At 43.3% G+C, this 15483-nt stretch overlaps 1 protein-coding gene, 1 long non-coding RNA gene and 1 pseudogene across 5 annotated transcripts in view; 1 reads left to right on the top strand and 2 right to left on the bottom strand.

The window, feature by feature from the left end:
- The window catches only part of LOC138742576 (uncharacterized), a 33867-nt gene extending 31945 nt beyond the window's left edge, over nucleotides 1-1922 (bottom strand). For all 4 annotated transcript variants that reach the window (XR_011344268.1, XR_011344270.1, XR_011344269.1 and 1 more), the window contains exon 1: nucleotides 1827-1922. This is a non-coding gene — a long non-coding RNA (uncharacterized lncRNA). The remainder of the gene's footprint in view (nucleotides 1-1826) is intronic.
- Nucleotides 1923-2132: 210 nt separating this feature from the next.
- The window catches only part of psmd1 (proteasome 26S subunit, non-ATPase 1), a 93550-nt gene continuing 80199 nt past the window's right edge, over nucleotides 2133-15483 (top strand). Inside the window, exons 1-4 of the mRNA XM_069897161.1 lie at nucleotides 2133-2296; nucleotides 11597-11640; nucleotides 12111-12184; nucleotides 12852-13021. Of these exons, the coding sequence (XP_069753262.1) occupies nucleotides 2281-2296; nucleotides 11597-11640; nucleotides 12111-12184; nucleotides 12852-13021 (304 nt within the window). The 5' untranslated portion in view covers nucleotides 2133-2280. The remainder of the gene's footprint in view (nucleotides 2297-11596; nucleotides 11641-12110; nucleotides 12185-12851; nucleotides 13022-15483) is intronic.
- On the bottom strand, nucleotides 6943-7654 carry LOC138743050 (translationally-controlled tumor protein homolog; annotated as a pseudogene).

Genomic DNA, 15483 nt, shown 5'->3' with positions numbered 1-15483 from the left:
CACTGATGGACATAGGGCTCCCTGGGGACCGGGGAGGGGGTCTGGTGTCCTCACTCTCATCCCCGTGTCTGAGCCAGTCTCCCCCAGGTTTGGGGGGGAGGGTCGCACACGTCTCAACCATGAAGGATTCGTCCACCCTGCTTGGGTGGGATCGCCAGGTTGGGGGCAATCTTTGCCTGCTGGCTGTATTTATGTGAGTGGAATAAGTTGTGGCAGGCTGCACCAAAGGAGGAAAACACAGGCAACACACCTTCATTCCACTCACACAAATCTCTGGTTGGCTGCTAGCAGTGCTCACAGCGTGATCCCGGCGAGAAAGAGAGAGCTCACGGTCGGGACCTCGGCTTTATACCATAGGCCCCCCCCTGGTGGTCGGATGTCATTAGGCCGGGTGCCGTGTCTCTCGGCCCCCTGGTGGCCGAGTGATGTATCACAGCATATCCTCACAAAAGTGTCTTCTTTTTTTTCTTTGGCTTGGCTTCGCGGACGAAGATTTATGGAGGGGGTAAAAAGTCCACGTCAGCTGCAGGCTCGTTTGTGGCTGACCAGTCCGATGCGGGACAGGCAGACACGATTGCAGCGGTTGCAGGGGAAAATTGGTTGGTTGGGGTTGGGTGTTGGGTTTTTCCTCCTTTGCCTTTTGTCAGTGAGGTGGGCTCTGCGGTCTTCTTCAAAGGATGTTGCTGCCCGCCAAACTGTGAGGCGCCCAGATGCACGGTTTGAGGCGTTATCAGCCCACTGGCGGTGGTCAATGTGGCAGGCACCAAGAGATTTCTTTAACCTTTTCTTTGGTGCACCTCTGTCACGGTGGCCAGTGGAGAGCTCGCCATATAATACGATCTTGGGAAGGCGATGGTCCTCCATTCTGGAGACGTGACCCATCCAGCGCAGCTGGATCTTCAGCAGCGTGGACTCGATGCTGTCGACCTCTGCCATCTCGAGTACCTCGACGTTAGGGGTGTGAGCGCTCCAATGGATGTTGAGGATGGAGCGGAGACAACGCTGGTGGAAGCGTTCTAGGAGCCGTAGGTGGTGCCGGTAGAGGACCCATGATTCGGAGCCGAACAGGAGTGTGGGTATGACAACGGCTCTGTATACGCTTATCTTTGTGAGGTTTTTCAGTTGGTTGTTTTTCCAGACTCTTTTGTGTAGTCTTCCAAAGGCGCTATTTGCCTTGGCGAGTCTGTTGTCTATCTCCTTGCATCTGATGAAATGGTGCAGCCGAGATAGGTAAACTGGTTGACCGTTTTGAGTTTTGTGTGCCCGATGGAGATGTGGGGGGGCTGGTAGTCATGGTGGGGAGCTGGCTGATGGAGGACCTCAGTTTTCTTAGAGCGCATCGGATGTCCCCCAAAGTTCCTCAACATGATTATCCAACTGCACGAAAACCAACAAGGTCGGGTCAGATACAGCAATGAGCTCTCTGAACCCTTCTCCGTTAACAATGGTGAAGCAAGGCTGTGTTCTTGCACCAACCCTCTTTTCAATCTTCTTCAGCATGATGCTGAACCAAGCCATGAAAGACCTCAACAATGAAGAAGCTGTTTACATCCAGTACCGCACAGATGGCAGTCTCTTCAATCTGAGGCGCCTGCAAGCTCACACCAAGACACAAGAGAAACTTGTCCGTGAACTACTCTTTGCAGACGATGCCGCTTTAGTTGCCCATTCAGAGCCAGCTCTTCAGCGCTTGACGTCCTGCTTTGCGGAAACTGCCAAAATGTTTGGCCTGGAAGTCAGCCTGAAGAAAACTGAGGTCCTCCATCAGCCAGCTCCCCACCATGACCACAAAAGTGTAAGCTAATGTTAACCATAGATTGTCCCACCTTATTTTCTCTTCATTGTTTTTGAGAATCGGGGCCCGAGTCCCGTCAGGGCCACTCTCCTCCTCTGCTGCTTTCCACACCATTTACCACCCTCTCACCGGCCAAAGGAAGGGCTTCAATGGAGCTGTCTAAAGCATTGCCTGCCATTAAAAACCGAAGAGCGCGAAGGTTCTCAGTCCCCCCCCCACCTCCCCCCCCCCACCTCCCCCCCCCCCCGTGATCATTGCAATGCGAATAGCTGATTATTTACATGAAGGTCTATTTGAAGTCATTGTCGTTACGCAGGCGGGAGCGGACGGCGACCATGGGCTACCGGGGCCCTTGGGGGGAATGGAGGACGGGTTCTGCGGGTGAAATCTCCTGAGTCAGAGCGCGGCCACGATTCGGGCGGGCGGGCGCGCGCGGCGTGAGCGAGCACCGGTGCACTGAGCCAGTCAGAGGACGGGAGCCGAACATGATCACCTCGGCCGGTGAGTCGGGCTGGCCGAGTCACCCCGTGGTCCCGGCTGATGCTGGCCCACGGTTCGGGTCGGCACTGCCGTTGGTGTCGGAGTGGGTGGGGGTGGGGGTGGGGGTGGGGGTGGGGGTGGGGGTGGGGGGGGCTCAGATGGATGGCCCGGTCATTTTGGTTTTGTGCACCGGCAGGCCTGCACGCTGTGGCACATTCAGGGGTGTGAACTACTCGCGGACGAGTCTGTGATTCCCCATCCCCACCCCCACCCCCCCATCCCCACCCCCACCCCCCCATCCCCACCCCCACCCCCCCATCCCCACCCCCACCCCCACCCCCACCCCCACGCACGGCTGAGTCATTGAATGAACGAGGCCTGAGGAACGGGCCGTGCACCCACTCATATTAACTTGTGCGGCAGGATAACGCGGGGATCGCCACGGTGGAGTGGGGGTGGGGGTGGGGGGGGGGGGTGGGGGCAGAATGACTCGAGCCGTCTCAGTGCATTGACAACGCAACCCGGGGCCACACTGACCCCTATTTACGAGGTGGGTGACTCCAAGGAAGGGCGTGAGTGCAGGCTGTCCAGTCCTGTGCAGGAAAGTCTTTTAACAGATCCGGGAAAATATCAGAAGTGAGATGAGCCGATCACTAATATCAGGGTGGGTAAGGGAGAACTAATCTGAGGGGGAGAACTTGGGAGAAAGTAGACGAGTGAACTTACTGATCTGTCATGGAAAATTCATTGAAACTAATGAACTATCCCAAGTTTTGCAATATCCCATCCTAACTCATTCATGACTTTGTCATAAAAGATTGTATCAAATAACTGATACAGATACAAGGTAAGAGCAAAAAACCCTGTTTCTTCAAATTAGGAAAGGTGTGTTGGGTTGACATGAGTTAGGATGGGATATTGCAAAACTTAGTAATAGATCAATCCAGGGAATGAGCCATGTTTGGATGATTCCTCAACATCTTTTTGGGGGTGGTTTTAGAATTGGTTATTTGACAATCATTTTTCCTCCCTCCACCTTCCCTCTGGTTGACAACCTGCCACTTGTGTTACCGTGGCAATCATTGCTTTGGCCCCATTTATTTACAGTATCAAAGATTTCCCCAGGATACTAGTTGGCATATTTCTAAGTTTGCTGATGACACAAAATTAGTTGGGATTGCTTTGAATGGGGAGGAAATCGTAAAAAGAGTTCAAGTGTTTATGCATGGGGCCAAGAACATAATATGTACAATATAATGTGAAGGTAGTGGCATTAAAGAAGGTGAAACATTAGATAATGTTGATGTTCTAAAGGAATTGGGTGTCCTTGTTCATATTTAGAAGGGCAAATTAGTATGTTTTTTTTTAGAAATTTCAGTAAGACAAATGATTAGCGCAGTAGAATTGCAGCACTGTTTTTGTTCCTGAATCTACAAAGGTATATAGTTGTCGCAGAGAAAAGAGCAGTAATTTGTTTCAGGAAAGTTAAATTTGCTGTGTTACAAAGAGTAGCCGGAGGGATTAAGTGGGTTAGGCAGCATCTATGGAGAGAGGTAGTCAATCAAAATTTTATGTCAGGACTCTCTACCAAGTGTAAAAGTGGGAAGGAGCGATGGCAAACACAGAAAAGGAGGGGTTGAGATGATAGTTCACAGAACTGACCAATGGAGTAGAAGGCTCCATCAAAGTTGGTAAAACTTGTGAATTCATAATGCTGGAGTAAATTTGCTGTATGAGCAGAGATTAAGAGGATTAGGACTCAATTAGGCGAATAAAAGGCGATGTTTTCCTCCAAGGTGTCTAGGGTCGGGTCACAATCTCAGAAAAAGGGTAAGAGAATTTCAAGGTTTATAGGTTTCTTTTATTGTCGCATATAAAACATCAAAAATGTAATATACATGATGTACTTCAACTTTTGTTGCCATAAGGCAAATAAAAAGTTGCCATGTGCATTGCCCAGTTCCCTAACAATAGGAGAAAGAGAAGCAAAAGACAGTCCTTTCAGAGATACTGAGTGTGAATGGATTTGCCTGGAGCACTCCCTCTTGCCACTCTCTTACAGACTCCTACAGCCATACAGACTACAGTGAAACCATTGGTAATCTGAGCTCCAGTTCCAATGAGATCAGGAATGCTTCAGTGCCTGAGTCCCCTCAGGTATCCCTCTTGCCCAGCACCCTCTCAAAACCTGGTTCCAATACCTGGTTCCCATAAGCCCGTCTCCAGCAGCCCGTGAGTCCTTCAGCTGCTGATCCCCTCACTGGTCCACTGCCCAGCACAGGTCACTGTCCTGTAGTGTCTCCTCTAAGCTTCTACTCAATGGGCTGTGTACTCCCATATCTGGTGCCCTGTCCCAGTCTACTGCTCCCCTGGTGTCTGCATCCGTGTAGATGCGGCCATCTTGGGACAAATCATATGGTTGTAGATTTAAAAAAAACACTGTTGGCTCCTTTAAAAGGGTATTTAAAGCCTGTATGGATCTGTCTGCATCAGAACCACATGGTTAGACCATGTGAAGCAGCAATGTGTTTCTGCTTTCTGTCTCCCTGATCCACACCAATGACAATGCTGCAGTAATTTATGACTGAGGTAGGGAAATTTTTCTGCACCAAGTGGGTGTTTAATCTTTGTAATTCTTTATCTGAAAAGATTGTGAAGGCACAGAATTAATTCAAAACAGTTCTAAAAATTTTTGGATATGAAGGCTGTAACAAGATCAAACCAGCAACCACAAAGAAGGCATATCACACGGGGGTAAAGATGAACAATTACTTTATGAACAAAAATTCACCTTCAAAACTTTAATTCAAAATCCCCCCTTTTATAACAATGCCCACTGGTTACTATGCAAATTCCTATAACAGTGTAAAACTAATAAATTCTACAGCTTAAATATAACATATGTAATTAAAGTCTAAGTTATATTTCCAACCAGCCCACAGAAAAATTTAGAAACAATACTTCGATCTCAACTGAAGCAAAGATCATAAACAAAATTCAGTTTGTTTGGTAAACTGAAGCCGAAAGATCTTTGAGAGAGAGAATACAAAATTCAAAGTTGTCTTGTGTTGCTTGCAGAGAAAGGAACAACTGGCTTGGTCCGGATCCTTCTGGCTGCCTTCCCTTTTTGAAATCCCAACATTCTAAACTGTCCTCCAGACCATGACTCATGCTCTGGGCCTTCTTCCACTCCACAGTACCACCCAGTGGTGGTTTATCGTCCAAGTTCAGAAATTTTTTTTTCATTTTCTGCACATGCTCAGTCTGTCTTCCACTCTCTCAGCAGTCCACCTTCACCTTGGCTCTTAAAGGCAAACTGTCACTTTTTTTAACATAAAACGACACAACACATAGGCCATTACACAACACAGAACTCTGTAACAAGGCAAACAAGGGAAATGTGATTGTCGTGGAGAAGAACAGACTTGATCTTCATGAAATTATCAATTTCACCTGTCAAGTGTGCAAGTCCTGAAATGGGTGCTAGGTTTGCTGAGAAAATTAGGATTTAATAGCATGAAACTTGTTCATAATTATTCTGAAAATAATATCATTGACTTGGAAGAAACACATTATTCATGATTTTCTGCTGGATAAACAGTTTGAGAAGGATTATCATAGAACTATCATCATAGAAATGAATGGCATGGAAAAAAGTCTAAAATAGGCCTAATCCCCTACTTCAAATTATCATTCAGGTATTGCTGGGATTTAAGATTTCTGCTTTCAAAATCCTTTCAGACATTGTGTTCCAAGTCATTAAATGAACATCACTTTTTCTCAGCTTTTCTGCAATGCACAGAGGTGCACAGAAAGTCAGTTGGTCACACATCATCCATAAAAAATAAAAGGCAGTCGACAATTTGGGCCTGAGACCATTTTGAGGAGTGTCAAAAATCAGGCAGATGCCTGAATAAAAAATTGGATTGGTGTCTGGAATTCAAGTCATTTGGCAACCAAGCAACAGGCAAAAAAAATTGAAGAAAATAAATTCAAAAAAAAAAGAAATAATAGGGGGAGGAATCTGCAGATGCAGCTCCGGTTAAATGTTTTCTAAGAATGTGACTGAAAATAAAGTAAAATGTTTTAAGGTTTATATATTCATGCAAGGTGAAGTTTGTTCAGTGTAAATACAGTATTAGTATTTTTGTCTTTTAAACTATTTATTTTTAATGCAGGTGTATTAGTCAGGCATTGTAAGAGTAAGTCTCAAGCCACTGGAAAATACACTTGTGGCCACTTGAATCGCAGTGGACACCACAAAATAACAATATAAGGCATTTCTAAAATGAATCAAATGAATTTACTCTTCATCACCCGCGCAACCTTTTAAAAGCCAGAATCAAGTGCTGACGCCATCAAGTGCACCACATGGCCAGTTTGACGCCTCCTGGGAGTTGTAGTGCGACCATAGCGCCACCACAGAGCCCCCCCCCCCACCCCCGAACTGGCAGAAAGGTTTGTTTGTCTTTTAGGTTGTCAACCTCTGCAATAGACTGTTGGCAGCTGGAGTGTGGAAAACTTGTCAATAGTGAAAGACTGTGGCTTCTCTCTAATGTCCAAAATACAGGTCGACCTAGCTCATCTGAGTATCCTATAAGGCCCTTTGTAGGGCATCTTTAAAGGATGGTCAAGTGTTCCCCCTCGGATGAAGACATATTCACAGGTTTTTTTTGGAATTAATGCACTTTATTACACTCAGTTAAAACAATATTCATTTGCAATAAATCAGCTCAGTGATACCAGATCCAAATTTATTGCAGGTAACAGGAACATTTCAGGTCATTATGATTGATGAATTAAACATGATGAATTGCAGGCAGCAGATTTAACATTTCTCAATTTCCAAACCATCCTTGAAGAAAATCATATATGGAGTTTCATCATTATGGTAATCTAATAATCCAATTTCGCCTTCGTAGTTCAATCTCTCATCTGAATAAAACTGATAGTCTCCAAATTTTTTTAGAATGTTTAAAACAGTAGCCTTAGCATTACTAGTAAAATCTTCCAATCCTTCGGGGTTTTCCTTTAGAACTCTTTCTTTCAGGCGTTTCAGGTACTGCTTTATGTAAATCATGTAGTTATCTTTGCTGAAGGTCAATTCTTTGAGATGGTGATTCAATACAATGTCAATACCACTGACAGTGTGATTCTCAGAATGCTCGACTGGACATTATTGGGAAGCATTGCCACCAATTAAAGAGTCATCAATCGCTCCTTCTGTTCTGCAAATGAGCTTCCCCTCCACCTCATAAGGGATGCTCTTCGGATCTTCCTTGATCTTATAGATATCGGAGAACATCTCATCTCCCGAAATAATACACTTGTAAATCTTCATGGCGGCGGAACCACAAGCACACACCCGATGATGGCCCTGCAGCACCGACCAAAAAGCATATTCACAGTTTTTGAGGTCTTCAGGCACAAAAGAAGAGGGTTTCCATGTGACGATGGTGGTATAGGGGTCAATTTTCCTACAATCTCCCTTAGCCTGCTCAACAGTTCCTTGGGGTCATCTCCAGAGTTGGAAAGGTAAGAGATAAACTCTCCTGGAACCACCAATGGTGCACTGTACATGAGCTCTGCAGATGAAGCTTGGAGGTCCTCTTTTGGAGTTGTTCTAATGCCCAGTAATACCCAGAGCAGCTCATCAGCCCAATTTGGGCCCTCTAACTGAGCCATCAAGGCTGACATGAGATGTCGATGATATCTTTTCACCATTCCATTGGACTGGGGATGATAAAGATTTGTGTGATGAGCAAGTGGAATAAGGCCTTCCACAATGAGGAAGTAGATTGTGGTCCTCTATCCGAAGTAATGTGCTGGTAAACCAAACGAGACACCCAGGAACTCAGGAACACCAAGCGCAAGTGTCTATAGTAGTGTCTACCTTAGGCATGTTCTCGGGCCACTGTGTAAACCTGTCTATTACTGTAAAAAGGTAACAGTGTCCTCTTAAAACAGGAAGCGAACTAACGATGTCCGCGTGGACGTGAGTAAAACGCCGAGCAACTGCCTGGAAGGACTGCAGTGATGCCTTAGTATGCTGCTGAATTTTTGCTTTTTGGCAGGCAATGCAGGACCTCGCTATTTGTGTAACATCGTTTTTAAGAACGTGCCACATGAACCTGTCCGAAACCATGCAAAAGTCGATTTAACTGATGGATGTGAGAGACCATGCACAGAGTCAGATTTTTGACGTTTCCACAATGCCAGAATTACTGGGCATGGGTGTCCCATTGATCTATCACAGAGGAGTAGTTTGCCATTAACTCCAAACTGGACATCTTTCATTTGCAGGTTCATGATTGCAGTCCGACAAGCATTTGTCTCACGATTATGTTCTTGGGCTGTGGCCAAAGCTGTGCAGGCAATACCTTGATCTACAGACGCAACCTCAAGTGGAGCAGAGTGGGAAAGTGCATCAGCTACTACATTGTCTTTTCTGGGAAATATGTAATATTTTTGTGGAGAATTCTGAAATAAATGATAATTGCAGTTGATGTCAAGCTGACCAGGGCTCTGCAACCTTGGAGAATGCAAATGTTAAGGGCTTATGGTCGGTGTACATAGTAAAATCACTGCCTGCCAAAAAAAATGGAAGTGTTGAATCGACAGGTAAATGGTCGAAAGCTCCTTATCAAAAGCACTGTATTTCTTCTCTGCTTCACGAAGATGGTGCTGAAAAATGCTAAAGATTTCCATTGCCCGTTGACATATTGATGAAGTGCACCTCCTATGGCCATACCTGAAGCGTCTGTAGAAAGGACAGTGGCTGCATTTAAAGCTGGCTAGCTGAGCACAGTGGCATGTGTCAAAACCGGTGGGTGGAACTACACGAACGTCTGAACCAGTGTCCACCAGAATTTTTTATTGGGACAACTGGTCCGATACATTCGGTAGGCTTACAGGTTTCTTGCCAACCACTGCACCCTTACTGGCGGTTGGCCTGGGCATTTCACACAAGCAGGCAGGGTTGAAGGCTCTTGTGGGCATTTGCTCCCTAATGCCTGTGGTAATAACACCAAGACGAGGTGTCCACAGGTTGCTTGCTTGTCTTGGGGTGTTGCCTGCTTGTAGGGAGTGATATGCTAAGAGCACTAGAGTGTGACAAGGGGTCAATATCAGAGGGGTTGGTTGTGCAGACTTGTCTTTCCTTGTGCTTTTTATCCAGCTTTTTATCTGCCTCCACTGCTAAAGCCCTTGGGTCTTCAAGAACCTAATATCCTCTGGCATTTGCTCTAAAAAGAGCTACTTGACTAATATTGGGCCTTTCGCCAACTACCAGGAACAGCATTTCATCCATTAGTTTTGAAGGGGTGCAGACTCCAAACTCTTCGAAATGTAGTAGTTTGGCTGTCCTTTCCCTACAAGACATACCATATATATGTAATAAAAGAGCTTTTAAAGTGCCATACTTGCTGGTATGTGGTGGATCCCGTAGGAAGTCGCCAACCCTCTTAGTGACATCCTGGTCCAGGGCACTGACAAGATGGTAATAACGAGTGGAGTCCATTTCAACTTTGCAAAGGTGAAATTGTGCTTCAGCCTGTTGGAACCACAGTTCAGGGTCAGCTCTCCAGAAAGGTGGTAGCTTCACAGCAATGGCTGCAGAGTCCATGTTTGTCCAAAAATGTGTTTTTGGACTCGTCGGGATCACCAATTGTGATCACTGAAATCGCAGCGGACGTGACGAAATAACCACACAAGGCATTTCTAGAGTGAATAAAATGGATTTACTCTTCATCAGCTGCGCAACCTTTTAAAAGCCAGAATCATGCGCTTGACACGCCATTTTGATGCTTCCTGGGAGTTGTAGTGCCGCCATAGCGCTGCTACACACATATCTGGCATTTACCAATACCCAAAGGTGCCGGATACCAGGGGCTTTACTGTTTTTGAGTTTAGAGAAGCCTTTCTGTAAAGTGCACAGAGATTGATTAACAAGATTACGACTTGGGAATTTGGGATTCCATACTGTCATTAATTGAAAATTAGTATCGTACAGAAGGTAGATACTGGGACTAAATGCATCATTCTCAGGTTGTTAGGTGCTGACTAGTTGGGTACTGCAGAGTTTATTGTTTGAGTTCCAATTATTTGTAATTTATATCAATGATTGGACAGAGAGGACCAAATGTCTAATCTCCAAGTTTACTGTTGATGTTAACCTAATTGCAGTTGTGATTATGGGAGAAGTGTGTGAAGAGCAGCAAGGGGATATGGACAAGCTCAGAGAGTAGCTAAGAATAAGGCAGAAGGAATATAATGTTGAAGAATGAGGCTATCTAGTTTTGTTAACAAAACAGAAAAGTTATGCATTTGTAGCATGGTAGTGTTAATGTACAAAGAAACCCAAGTATTTTTGTATTAATTTCCATCATATACTGTAGGTCGGACAGTAAACAGTTTACTGGATGCACACAGCAATGCAAGCAGCATCTGTGGGAAGAAAAGAATTGTTGATGTTTTGGGTCAAAACCCTTTATCGAGTTTGATAAGTTCCTCCACCAAATTGATTTTTGCTTTAGATTCCAGCATCTGCAGTCTCTTGTGTCTCTATGTAGATTAGACAAGTTATTAGAAAGGCAAATGATTTGTCAGCGTTTACCGTGAGAAGATTTGAATACAGGAGTAAATAACCCTTCCTGTGTTTCTATGTGACCCTGGTACCCTGGTGGGAGTGTGTCTGGAATATTATGTGCAGTTTTGGTTTCCTTTCTGGAAAAAGGATTTATTTGCTATTGATGGAGGACACTGAAAATTCAATTGTTGGTTCCAGGGATGGTGGGTGTGCTCTGTTGTGAAATTGAGTGCTCTGGACTGTATTCTATCAAGATTAGGTGAGATCTCGTGGAAATTTACAAAATTCTTAAATTGCTTGACAGAGTCGATGTTTCCCCTGTCCAGAGTAAACTTTAAAGTCTGCAGACACCATGGTTGAAGTAAAAGCACAAAGCTGGAAAAACTCAGCAGGTCAAACTGCGTACTTTATATAGCAAAGATAAAGATACATAACCAAAGTTTCGGGCTTGAGCCCTTCATCAAGATAGTTCCCCTGGGCCCAGGGAGTCGAGAACTAGGCAACACAGTTGAGGAATAAAAGTTAGGCTGTTAAGGATTGAGATGAGAAATTTCTTAATTTAAAGTAATGAAACTTTGTAATTTTGTACTTCAGAAGGCTGTAGTGTGTCCTGTTGCTGAATTTATTCAAAACACTAGGTTCTAGTTATTATAGATATTGAGGGATTATAGGAGGGGTCTTGGAAAATATCATTGGGATAGAAGATTTATTCCTGTCTTACTTGTATTTTATAGCTGGAATCATTTCACTTCTGGATGAAAAAGAACCACAGCTCAAGGTAAGTGCTATTTTCTCCAAAGAAAAAAAAGAGTTAAATAATGTTCTGGAAACATTATTTAAACATTTTGACTGCACTACCAGTATCTTTTTGTAAATAAGTTCAGTGTAAAGGAATAAAAATATATGCAAATTATATGTCTTTGATACTCAAATTGCAGCACAACTGAAATAATTGGGCACCATTGCTCAATGTAACATTTAGGTCAATGTTGAGATTGTAATACAGTATTATTTCAGCTTTTGAGCCTCTTCATTAAGTAATAACGTTGAGTTCCTTTGAGTCCCTGTTTTAATTAATTGTTCAATGAATCTGTATCAGCAGATGGTTTCATCCTGTGATCTAAGGGTATTGGTGTGAGAATTGGAAAGATTTGCAACTTGCAACTTCCTGTCTGAAGAGCATTCAGTCTATACTGTCACCCAATATATACTCTGAGCTCTTACTTAATATTTGTTTTTCTGTTCCAGGAGTTTGCTCTTCACAAGCTAAACTCTGTAGTCAATGACTTCTGGGCTGAAATTTCAGAATCGGTGGTTAAAATGTAAGGAATTTCTGTTGTTTGAATATTTTGCTTTCTGATTAGTTTTTGGCAATTCGAATTGGTGGACACCATAAAAAATGTGCGCAGTAGAGCTTTGAAAATCATTCTATATTTAATTGCCTTGTTACATCATTGTTACTACTTTTAAGAATAATATTGTATCATTGATTTCAAGTTTGCTGTTGCACTTTTAAAAAGGATATCCATGCACTTTCTGTATTTCTCTCAGTTTTCAATGAAATATCCAGTCAGATGTTTCAGCTCTCAAACTTTGCATAAGTACGTAAAATATAATTGTAATTTTGACATTTCGCTTTAGTTGCTGACTCCCATTTGTTAGACTCAAGAATCGGAGATGGGAGTTTAAGTTTCTCTTGCTCCTAGGATTTTTGAATTCTGGCTAAAATGTTATAATCATTATGCATTTTCCATTTTTCAGATGTGGGTAAACTTGAGGACGATCTTAATGCAAATAAGTTGCAGGTGGTTAGAAAAAATTATCTGTTTCCAAATGATTAACAAGCAGTACATTGCCAGTATCCTGTGGATAGGCTAATTCTACTATTCACAAATAAATGAAAAGGAATGACAAAATTTGCTTGCATACCAGACAGCACTTTAATTCACAAGTATCAACATTCTACTTGTAAACTGTGTTCATTTTTAGTGAGGAACTATATGAAGATGAGACATTCCGGAGTCGAGAGTTTGCTGCCTTGGTGGCATCTAAAGTTTTTTACCATCTTGGAGCCTTTGAGGAATCCTTGAACTATGCGCTTGGAGCTGGAGACCTATTCAATGTTAATGATGAATCCGAATATGTGGAAACCATTATAGGTTAGCAGTCTTCTTAATTCCTATCCTTTGAATATTAATTTGGTGATTTGCTGCATGGTTATTTTTATTGTTACTTAAAAGTAATAGTTAATTATTTTGTACTAAAGGTAGATGATCTTTTGAGCTTTTGCACTTGCTTTTAGATTTAAGATTCCTTTATAGTAAAGAACAGCAATATTGCACCAAATTGCCTTCTCCCTGCCATAAGACAGAGTCACCATTAATGTCGCCCAGCACCCCTTACAGTACGAGAAAAAGAAGCGAAAGAGAATCCCCTCAGAGTCACTGAGTGTCTGTGGATTTGACTCCAGTGCTCCTGCAGCCTCTGTAGCTGCACAGACTCCTGTTTGATTCATCAGAAACTTGGGCTTCAGATTTAAACCTCTCACACGATCAGGAAGCCTTCAGCACCCAAGGCACTTTGTGAGCCCTTCTTGCCCGCAGCACCCTTTCAAATTGCAGTTCTGATGCCTAGTTCCCATGAGCCATTTCTCTGATCGTAAGACGCTGTGTTGGTCACTCAGCCACTGAGCACCGCGCTGTTTCGCTGCCATGGTCGCTGTACTATAGGGCCATCTCCACTGTTTCTCCTTCTCAACTGGGGGTGTTCTTCCCGTTTCTGGTGCCCTGCAGTGGTCCACTATTGCCCCAGAGCTATGCAACTCCTCGTGGCCGCTTCCAAGCAAAGGCACTGCTATCTTGGGTTAAAATAAAACACAATTGCCTCCTTTAACAGGCTGTTTAAAGCCTATACGGAGGCGCTGGCATTAGGACTGAGCGGTTGAACTGTTTGGAACAGCAATGTGTCTGCTCCCCACTTTCCTGGGTCTTCCCCCAGCACCAGCGTTACCTTTCCTGCACTATTAAATTTTAAAAATTATATATTTGAGAAATTTAATTTTCTAATTTATCCATTTGTAATCTTGCTGCACTTGTTAATTACAAAACAATTCTGATGTAGTTTATCCCAGTTTCCAAGTTCTCTAATATTTTTAAGCATATGATATGGTTAATAACTATTATCTGTCCTGCTTCTCCTTGTAAAGGTAGTGATAAACCAGCTGCTTGAACTGTTGTAGACCTTCTAATGAAAGTACTTTTACATTGTCAGGTAGAATTTAAAAAATTTATTTTAGAGGTACAGCACAGTAACAGGCCCTTCCAGCCCACAAGCCTGTGCAGCCCAAATTCACCAATTAGCCTACAAACTCTGTGCAGTTTGGAGGGTGGGAAGAAACTGGATAACCCAGAGGAAATCCAGGTGGTCTTGGAGCGAATGTACTAACTTTTTATATACAGCACTGGATTCGATCCTGGTGCACTGGTGTTTTAATAGTGGTGTGCTAACTGCACCACTCTAGGATTTTAATCCAGTGACAATGAATGAATAGTCATATATTTCGAGATCAAGACCGTGTGTGATTTGGATGGGAAGCTGTAGAGGGTGGCATTCCTATATGTCTAATTCTCTTTTTCTAGAAGATGGAGGGTTGGGAACTACATTCAAAGTATAAAATTCAAGTGCATGTTACATATGGTGCACCGTGCAGCTATTGCATGCTAGTGGAGATCATTAAGGCTTGGAGTAGCTGACTGGATGCCTTTTTCTGGATTGTGTTGACCTTGAATTTTTTGGTGCTACATTTATGTCAAGAGGAGAATATTCCATTACATTACATATTTGTGAGTGGTAGATGGTGAGTGGAAAGGCTTTGTGATTGCCTGCCAGAGAGTTTTATGCTTTAAGGTACCAAATAGTTAATATTGCCTTATTTGCACCATTTGTGTGACTGGTTTTATTGAGCTGCTACTCAATAGTCTTGTCTTTGATGTTTAAGTTGGGGACTCAACAATGGTAATGTTAAATAAGAAGGATTAGATTGGTTCGTCTGTGGCTCAGTGATGGCACTTATTGACTGGCTAGTCTCCTAGCAGTCCTGGCATGAAGATGTGGACAGCTTCAATTGCCAAGGTGTTGTGAGTTGAACACTGAGTAACATCATCAAACATCCAGACTTCTGACTGTTTTATGGAAGGGAGATCATTGATGAAACAACTGATGGAGGTTGGGGACATGTTATTCTGCAGTGATGCCTTGGTATGATTGACCTCCAACAATAATTTTCCTTTGTGCAAGGCATATCTCCAAACATTGGAATATTTTCTCTTTAAAATGTGTAAGAAGGTAATGTAATCATTAAAGTCACAGCATGGAAATCAAGCCAACACCAACCATTGTTCATCTATTTACACTAATCTTTCATCAATCTCATTTTATTCTCCCATGCCTTTTTCCAGACTCTCTCACTTACACATACACACACACACACACACACACACACACGAATTAATTTAAAATGGCCAGTTAACATGTTAACTTTAGGATGTGGGGACACCCATACCGTCACAAGCAGACTTCACATAAACTACACAAATAATGGGCAACACAGTTAGCGAAGCAG

This window comes from Narcine bancroftii, chromosome 9, assembly GCF_036971445.1.
Source record: "Narcine bancroftii isolate sNarBan1 chromosome 9, sNarBan1.hap1, whole genome shotgun sequence".
Classification (NCBI taxonomy): Eukaryota; Metazoa; Chordata; class Chondrichthyes; order Torpediniformes; family Narcinidae; genus Narcine; species Narcine bancroftii.
Note: the sequence above shows the minus strand (reverse complement) of the source record. Positions and strands in the feature narration are given on the sequence as shown.